The 9,906-nt window shown below is 44.6% G+C and overlaps 1 protein-coding gene across 1 annotated transcript; it reads right to left on the bottom strand.

Annotated features, from left to right (window-relative positions):
• Window positions 1–917: 917 nt before the first annotated feature.
• Window positions 918–5,328, bottom strand: LOC119336964 (aminoacylase-1-like). Its single transcript, XM_037609051.1, has 5 exons — window positions 4,799–5,328; window positions 3,325–3,777; window positions 2,420–2,557; window positions 1,516–1,755; window positions 918–1,289 (listed from the first exon to the last, which is right to left on the bottom strand). The coding sequence occupies exons 1-5, from the start codon at window positions 5,198–5,200 to the stop codon at window positions 1,176–1,178; spliced, it is 1,347 nt and encodes a 448-aa protein (XP_037464948.1). The 5' UTR covers window positions 5,201–5,328; the 3' UTR covers window positions 918–1,175.
• Between the last annotated feature and the right edge of the window lie 4,578 nt (window positions 5,329–9,906).

Here is a 9,906-nt window from a genome sequence, read left to right as displayed (position 1 = left end):
TCTAGCTGCTAACGAGACCGAGCGTGAGTGTTTTCTGCCTTCGAACCCTCCTCTACGTTGCGCATGGGCCTCCTTTTATATGCTAAAGGGGTCTCCGACAGGTGGCAACGTAGACAAGGGTAAAAATGGAAAAGGAATTGCGGTTGGTACAACTACCTGTACAGTGTATCATACCTAACCCTGACGGCAGGGGACAAAGGCATTAAATGCCCGTCTACGTCGCCCAAATAGTGCAAAAAGGGACCGTCAGGGACGCCACCGTTCGCCACGATGGCAATCATGTCAGCGTCGCTTGCCACCGCGCACCGCTGGCTGCACAGCCTCTTGCCACGCGCGCCTGGAAAGGCCCCAGGGCGACACTTTGGTGGATGTGCTGGAGCGTGGGTATAAGGTGGTAGCTTGCCGTGGCAAGCGCCTTGCCGCGGTCATTGTCTTGTCGCGTCCGAAAGCTTGTCGCTCACCGGGCCTCGCCGGGACGCGTGGTGCGTCGCAGCAAGTTCCTCGAGATGTTTTGGTTGGCCTTCCCGGCAAGCTCCTCTTGCCGGGGCCTTGTCTCCTTGGCTTGAATATTTTGTTTTTGAATGGCTCCAAAGGAACCACGGAAGACCTTGGCGGTCACCCGGCAAGCCTTGCCACGGGGTGCTACGACTGCCCATGCACAAGTTCGGGATACTAGGGTACCCCTACTCTAGTACACCGACACTCTGCTTGTGCACAACACATGGCAGGCGTGTCGTGCTTCCTTCCGTTCTGCGTTCTCATCCTCTACCAAATCAGTCTCTCTTACCTACGCCGCTGCGCCATTCGTGCCTCATGCTTCTTCCCTGCATGCGCTACTTTGCTAGAGTTGAAAGCGTCCACATCTCATTTGCCAATTACTCCGAGGAACCACCGCACCCAGAAAAAGAACTGAAGAATGATGGATGAAATGCCCTCACTTATTTAAGCACAGATGTCATTATATAACATATGTCGAGGAACTACATATGCAGTATCATGAATTATTTCAGGTCTAATTATTAGAGAAGATGTACAAGGACCGTATCTGTGGTTTTGCTTTGGCTGCCAGAGCAGAAACAGAACATGTATTTCTCCAAACCTTCTTCTGCGCTACAACTGCACGTCAAAGAGGCAAGATATCTGCCATGGCATTGGCAAGATAAGATCATCTTTCCTCACAGCTCTGCCCTAGACTCCTCGTCGATGCCGTCATCTTTGTGTGTGGCCAGCGCCTTTATAACGGACTCGTATATCCCAATTCCTTTGAGGTACTCATCTTTGCTCAGGAACTGCAAGACATGCACAAATCTTAAGTATTTGTAAAGAACATTGGTACTTTCTTGTGTATAAACGACAGGGGCACGGCCAATGTGTTGCTGTTTCAGTTGTCAGGTACTATATGTGCACGTTGATGTTTCTAGTTGTAAAGCTATGCTATTCTATACAATAAAGACAATAGAATTTTTCAGTAAGTTGATGGCTTGAGATATTTAAATGGAGCTTGGTGGCACACACCTCGTTATGATCATGAAGCAGTACTGGTGTGTTCGCCATAGGGGAAAAGCCGAAAGCTGGTATCCCAATTTCCCGGAAATAACGAGCATCAGTAGAAGCCGGAAATATCTCCGGCTTGCCAAGTTTGCCACCAGCTCTCCTCACAGATTCTTCAAACACAGGCCACCATGGGTTTGAGCTGTCAGCAATTGTCATGGCTGGTTTCCCTAACTTGTCAAGGACAGAGCCCTTCTGTTTGAACTGTCAAACAGACATCAACAAGAAACATGATTACAAACTTATGCACCATGTAATATTATACTTACAAGATTGCCGAAATTAAAATAAAAGGAAACTCTCAGCTGAACTGCTCCTTTGTTTTGCTCATCAAAATGTTACACGAACATTATTCGTTCACAAGCTATTTTCATCTGCCTTCGCAAATTTTCGCCAATGCATTGCCTTTCGAGCATTTGTAGTAGGCACAAACTGAACAGCAATCAGTTTTCACCAATAGAAGTCCAGGCTTTAGTACACCAGATGAAATACTCCTATCTTATACTCAACACCCTAGACAGTCAGAAAAAACACCCTTAACCCCCAGTACCCAATAAAAAGTAAGCTAATACAGACTAACACAGCAAACCTCAATAATTACTTCAACCCTTCAACTTAATCAATAATTACAAGATAATTAACCTTCTTCAGTTATTCTAGAAAACTTTCTACCTTAATCTTGTGTTAGATATTTCTTTCTTTTTCATAATTTAACTAAAAGACAAATCAAAAAATTTACAGTCCACAAAAGAAATGACAAATTAACCTTTACAATTCAAGAAACATCACAGATAATGTAAGCTCTCGACAACATGGATTATAATATGTTGACAAGGCATGAGTGATTGCCCTGTCAAGAACATCATACCTCGAAGGTCATGTTGCGTGAAGAAGGTGCCCATTCTTCAGCAAGACGCTTCTCTAGTGCTTCAGTATGAACACTAGGAGGGATTCGAATGTCAATTCCTACCTCTGCTTCAGATGGTTGTAGATTCATCACAAAACCCTGAAATAAGAGCGAGAATAGACTTTTTAACTGAAAACATGAGTCAATCAGGGTGAACTTGATGGCAAAGTGTTCTCCTTTTGACAAAAAATACATGACTAAGATAGCAAATAATTGCAATGAATTCAAGATGTTATAGTACATAAAAGCATCAGAGTCTAGATGATAATGATTGTGAACTCCGTGGTACATTTCTAAGTAAATAAACTTCAAGATATGACTTATCTAAGTAAATGAACTTCAAGAAATGACTTGCAGTTTTCTGACTCGAAGAATGGACAGAACACAAAAGTATCAGGTTCTATGTAAGTGTGATTAACTATGGTAATTCTAAAAAACTTGAGACATAACGTTACTGGACAGCACCAACTAAGAAGAAAACAGGCCTTAGTAGTGCTGAAATCATATGGTCCTCTTTTTTTAGCAGGTGGGTTACCTATCTCATCACGCTACCAGACATGTCAGAGATTCAAAGACTAAACAAAATCAATACTAAACAGATATTGAGTGTAGAATAAATAATTCCTAGTCAAAGGAACTGATTGTTCAATTTGAACAAACATCAAATATGAATCCTATGCACTGTGTCATCTGGAAATAAATTTTAAAATACGTAGGTTAATCAAGAAAAAGGACATCACGTTAGCAAATGAGCAGGCGATCAAGTACTCAAGCTGCTTATATTTTTAATTGATGTTGTGAGGGATCCAATAGCCAATCGTAAATTACACTTAGCACATTGTAAACAGGAACTTGAATAAACTAACCGTGGGTGTTGGTGTCCCAGCCTTCAAGTACGCAAAATTCACCGATACAACATCCCCTTCAGCTTTCTCTCCGGACTTGACCAAATCAAACTGAGCTGTCCGGAACCTCCGAAGAGCCTCCACACTTTTCATTAAATTCTCCATTGCGCTACCATCATACAACTTTGCACCATGCCCTGGAGCTCCCTTTGCTTTAATAGTAAGCCACCAAGGACTACGCTCTGCATAGAACACCCGGTACTCCTCCCCAGGGGATGCAAGCCCCTCATCAAGAACCAATCCCACATTCAGCTCCTTGAATTCCTTCGATGCAACGAATAGCTCAACACCCTCATGTCCTCCAATCTCCTCATCGGGAACAAATATAATATATATGTTCCGATCTGGGACAAAGCCCGCATTACGGAGATGCCGAATGGCTTCAAGATACTGCATCCCCACACACTTCATGTCCTACATTCATGAACCACAGCGAAGATCTCTTAGATAAGATAAACATGTAGAAGTGACAGCTTATCACACCACATTGTAACTTTTAGCAGTCTCGCAGAGTTTGTGAAGGTCACTCGGATGGATCATGCATATCGAGGCATACATATCATCTCAATGCAGCTAGATACTGGACTATAAAGGGAAAATATAAATTTTAAGTAGTGCAGTTCATATATTTCAGGCAATATAGGTTGCATAGAACAAAGTGCACATGGAGTATAGATCTCTACAACTACAGTGAATCTAGTCACAACTCACAAGTTAATAACATCATCAGTAGCGACAACAGAGAACACTGATTGGATTCAGTGCTAAAAATCACGTATTAGTCAAGTTACATACCACGAACCATGCCCAAAAAGGTTAGAGATGGATAAATTACTCAAGCATGCTCGTCGATGAACGAAAGTACATTTCTGCACCCAGGAGCAAATGCTCCTGGTGTGAACAGTAAAATCAAAAAAATAGAAAAAAAATTCAAAAAAATCTGAATTTTTTTTGTGACATACTTTCGCAAATGTTTGTTGTGCATGCAAAATTTCATCATGAAATCACATTGGTGGAAGTCGTGCCAAAAAAACAAAATCAGAGCTCCAAAATGCTTTTGTAAGTAACATTTTCAGAGCATCGATTTTGTTTATTTTACCACGCCTTCTACCAATGTGATTTTGCGATGAAATTTTGCATGCACAACAAACATTTGTGAAAGTATGCCACAAAAAAAATCAGAATTTTTTGAATTATTTTTGAATTTTTCTGAATTTACTGATGCTCCTGGGTGTAGAAACTCCGCATCCCACTGAAATCATATATTGGCAACCAAGAAGCTTGCCTGTGATATAAGTATATAACAGAGACTGCACACGGCCTAAAGCAATTATCTTTGGGGTTATTTGTAGTCTACAGATTATATGATAGTATATTCATATTTGCAGCCCAAACGAAACAAGTAGAAAAATATCGCGGCTGAAAGCAATCTTGCCTGGGAGCCGCGCGCGTAGATGCGACCGGATGCCTCGTCAAGAGTGGCAGAAAGAGGCGCGTGCTCCCACTTCTTGGGCTCCGACGGCACGACGTCGGTGTGGGAGTTTAGAAGAATAGAAGGAAGCGACGGCCGCCGCCCGGGCCACCGGAGCAGCAGCAAGGGCTTGCCGGCGGCGAACTCCAGCGTCCGCGCCTCAAGCCCGACAGCCGCCGCCTGGTCCCGGAGGAAGGCCACCGCCGCGGCGTAGTCCGGCGTCGGCTGCGCCGTGTCGATGCGGAGGTACTCCTGGAACCGGGATACAGCCTCGGCGTCCGACGACGGCGAAGCGGCCGCAGCGACGGAGAGGAGGAGGAGAGGGAGGAGAATCTTGGTGAGTCCAGCCATGGGAGCGATCCACATCGAGCCCTCGCTCCCCCTGACGAGAAAGGGTGGGAGGTCGTGGCGATGAGTAGGGAGAGCGGCGGAGACGGGAGTTGGACTCTGGAGTTGGTGGTGGTGACGGCGGGGAGCCACTGGTGCTGAGACGGTAATCATCAAGGCATCAACTGACGTGGAAGAGTTGTACGTACTGTACTACTGTATTCTGCAACAACCACAAGAACTTCTTCTTTGAACACAAGAATATAATTCTGAAAACTAGCTAGAAAATGGAAAGAGAATGTTTTGTGTACAAAAATCTTGAATTTATAACCGAGATGCATGTTGTTTTGTGAATTAGGAGTACAAGGTTGCTTCTGAGGGGCGCCCCTGAGGGCGATAGCAAACCCTAACCTATAGCTCTACCTGTGCCACCATACACACACCCAAAATCAGATGGACCTGGTGCAGTCGCGTGTGGATTTGGTGCGTTGGGGCGGGATTGGGATCCAACGACTAGCCTCTGCCAAGTCACGCTGTAACTGGCAAGTAGCCCGCCGTTGGATGCAGGGGGGCGGCACAGATCAAACACTGTAGCAAAAACACCGCAGATAGGGTACTGTAGACCGAGTACTGTGGACGAGGTACTGTATACCAAGCACTATAGATCTTTGTACTGTTCACGTGTATCTGTCCGCCGATTTTAGATCGGACGGTCTGGAGAGGGGACAAGTCACCGTACTGTTCACTGGTGACTGGTGACTAGCAAGTCAATGGATCTCAGTCCGTTGGGCCGGTGGCTTTCCGTGGGCTATGTCGCGTGTGATGCTGACCGATCGCTTCGGCGGCAAGGTTTTCGAAGCGGTGCTCCACGTCCTGGCATAATTTCGGTTTGGGTTGGCCCGACTCAAACGTAGTGGGGATGGTCATGTCCTCGTTGTCACTTTCGCCCTCCTCCTTCTGTGCTTCTCAGTCCCTGAATAGTAGACGCAGTCTTAGTTGGCTTGGATAGATCGCTAAGTGGGCAGCGACGTAGGGGTTAGCCCGGTGGCTATCCGGACGATTGGCTTAGGATCCTTGACGGCGGTAAGAGGCCCTTTGCTGGGTTTTTGAAGGTGCCCATAGCGTCGAACGTACCTGAATTACACCTGCCCGACATGGTCAGGATGGCGATGTCGAAGCCTTTGGCTGTCGCAGCCTCCATGGAGGCACCATGCCCACTGTTGACGATGCACACAATCGGACCCTTGACACCGCCCAAATAGGACAACTAAGAAATATGATCCTCATAATTTATGTTCGCCATGGGATACCTGTTGATTGAGTGAATGAGCCTAATCTTCAATAATGTAGTGTCTGCCAGTGCATTGTCCTTCTCCTTACCCAAAGGTAGCCACAACTGAAAGAAAGTGTTGGTTTTAAAGATATACTCGACTGGTTGGTCAGAGATGATTCTCCCAATTGCAGGTTATTGCGCATGACGCAAAAGGGTCCAAGATTGTGTTGTAAAGGCACTCCAAACAACTCTACATTAGGCCCACGCAAAGTGTAAACCATCCAGCGAAACTGTTACATGTTTGGAGTTCTAAGTGAATGCCAAGCTCTCATGGACACAACTCCAGAAGAACTGTGCAATGAGGCAGAAAAATAGAATATGGCTGACATCTTCCGGTGCACCGCAAAGAGCACACTTGCCATCACTCGGTCTGTGTCATCTATGAATACTAGAGGCATGTGAAGTGTGTTATGTAAATCTACCAAAGAAAGTTCGGTGCGCCGGTAGCACCACAAGCACCGTTGTACCAGATATTCTCCGAGAGGCGAAGTCAGACAAAGCTTTCAATGGGTTAACCTTCGTGTACGCCACATGTTTCTTTTTTTTTTCATATATTGGCTGTGAAATACCACTTCATCTGTTCTAAAATATAAGGTCTATTTTATCTGAAAATTCAAACTTATATATGTTCGACCAGCTTTATAGAAAAAAAATAATGTAACATCCAATTTTTCAATTTGGATGTTATACATAGATCATCATAAGCATATCATATTTTATTGCACTTTGGTTGTGATCTTAGAAATTTTAAGCAACTCAAGGACCCAAGGAGAGAGTTGGAGGTTTCACAAAAATTTTATATTTGAATTTATTTCAAATTTGAAAAATAGGATCAATTTCATTTTAATGATTTCTTTTCAATTATTTCACTTCAATAAAATAAATGAGAGAGGATAAAATGACTTCCTCAAAACAGAGGAGAAATATTGAAAAAAATGCTGAAATCAAATTATTATTTTATTGTATTTTATTTGCTATTTTATTTGAATTAGGGAAAAACATGCATTTTTGAAAAATTGTGTTTAGCCCAGAAAAATGTTCATTTCATCCCAAATATTATGTTTGGACGGTGAAAATTGTTTCTAGAATTTTTAAATTTTTATTTTTTATTATTTATGATTTTTTTCTCGTGAAAATCATTTTTTTAAACTGCGCGCGACCCAACTGGGCCGGCCCAGCCGAGCCGGGCCTTGGCCCAGCAGGCCACCACCGCCTTCCCCCCGCCGCGCTGCCGTCAGGGCCGTCCAGGGGCCTGTGCGAGGAGTGCGATCGCACAGGGCCCCCAAATCCCAGGGGCCCCCAGTTTTGGGCCTACGCTATACTAGTATTCCTTTTTTTCTCTTTTGGGCCTTCTGGCCTGGTCTGGTCGCTTGAGTTTCCTGCAGATCGATCGCATGCCCCGATTCTCTCCCGAACTCCTTCCCAATCAGCCATCTGCCCCGATCGATTACGTTCTTTTTAGCGAACCTCAATCGATTACGTTGTTGATCCCTTTGTTTCTAGTCCTCCGAAGTCCCGGGACTAGATCGAATCTGCTTGGGGTCGGCCAGAACGCAAGAAGCAGGAGAGGGCAGGGTCAGGCAGGGTCAGTGGTGAATTCGAGCAGAAACCAGCTTCAGCTATGGCCAATGCTGCCAAGAAAAGCAGAAGGCGGCGGGTGGTGTCGGGCGATCAGGCTTAGGCCAAATCGATTTGAAGATTTAATTTACACATCACCGACCAGTCCATGTCTGATGTCTCAGGTGCACCCAAGATAAAGACGATTTCAATTAGGCTACATTTTCTATACAATAATATTGCGGCTAATGAGATACTAGTATATTGTACATGTGCGTCAGATCTTAGGATAATTAGTAATTTTTATATGTTTATTGCTCCACGGATGAATTCTTTTGTTTTTTGCGGGGCCCCACGGATGAATTCTTTAAGGGAAGATAGTTGGTATATTTTATAAGAAATACCAAATATTTATAGTTAATATAACTTTTCGCATAAATAAGTCAATATAACTTAAATGAGAGTAGGACTTAGTTATAAGAAGTTTTCAAAGTTTAGGGCATCATTTGCGCTTCGCACTGGGGCCTCGAATTCCTGAAGACGGCCCTGGCTGCCGTGTCGCCTTCGGACTCCAGATGAGTCGGGGCATGCCCCGCGCCGCCCGACCCCTCCTCCAAGTCGGACGGGGCCGCCGCCTCGCCCTCCCGCCTTTATAAGGCCAGGACCCGACCTCCTCGACCTCCTCATCGCCCCGCCGCCGCAGCGCCACACCACCACCGCCGCCGAGCCGCCGCCGCCCCACATAGCCGCCACCCGCGCCGCTAGCTGCTGCTGCTGTCGCCACCGCCTCGCGCCGCCGCCGTCGCCAAGCAACGGAGCCGCCTCCCCGGCCCACAGGATTTCACCGCCGCCTCGCCGCAGTCGAACCGGTATAAACCGTTCGGTTTTCTCGGTTTATTAGGTTAGATCGGTTTTTCGTTTTTTTAGATAGTTAGTGAGCGTTGACCTGTTAGATCGTTTTAACGAACGAATTCGTTTGCTTAGCTCTGTTAGCGAACGTTCGCACTGTAGATTTTTCTTTTTAGTTTTATTTTCAGCCAGGGACCTATCCGCGAATAGTTTTCTCATAATTTAGCCCCTGATCTTAAGACTAGCGTAACTTTTTAGTCATTTATCCAAACTAGATGAAACCAATGCCTTAATCTTCATAACGATCTATTATTTGCTTGGTTAATGTTGAATGACAGGGTCAACACAAGGGATTTGTTACTGAGAAGGCACTTTAATATTGGAGAAAATCACAATTGCCCTTTGTGCCATATGGAGGCTCTACAAACAAATGCCCACCTATTTTATGAGTGTCCTTTTGCTGCAAAGTGTTGGGAGGTTGTGGGCATAGATTGGGGTAATCTTCTAGACACACAACTCAAGTATGAGAGAGCTAGAGCAGGGTGGCAGGGTCCTTTGTTCAAAGAGATAACCATATTGACCTCCTGGAACATTTGGAAGCAACGCAACAAAATTTTTTTTGATGGTGAGGAGGCCACACATGGTGAGTGGCTGAGGAAGCTAAAGGAAGATTTTGTGATCTTGGGTTACAGGATCAACCCCCAAAAATTATCCTTTTTACTCTTTATCTCTATAATCTTTTGTTTTGCATAGGCTGGTCTAGCACCTTCTCGGTTCATTTTAGCTATGTAAAACAGACACTTCTCTCTAATGTTAACCTTTGGTTAGCATTATGATTAAATAAAAGAAAAAGCAACAGTAGGAGGCTCTCCTGGTATTTTCACTGTTAAAAAAACGATCTATTATTTCCAGTAAACCAACTTGAACATGATTTTGACAATTTCAAATTTTAGTTTAGTTCAGATTAGTATTCGATCTTGTTTCTTTTGTATCTTGAGTTTCATAG

This window comes from Triticum dicoccoides, chromosome 7B (assembly GCF_002162155.2).
Source record: "Triticum dicoccoides isolate Atlit2015 ecotype Zavitan chromosome 7B, WEW_v2.0, whole genome shotgun sequence".
Taxonomy (NCBI): Eukaryota; Viridiplantae; Streptophyta; class Magnoliopsida; order Poales; family Poaceae; genus Triticum; species Triticum dicoccoides.
This window is presented reverse-complemented; position numbering and strand designations above follow the sequence as displayed.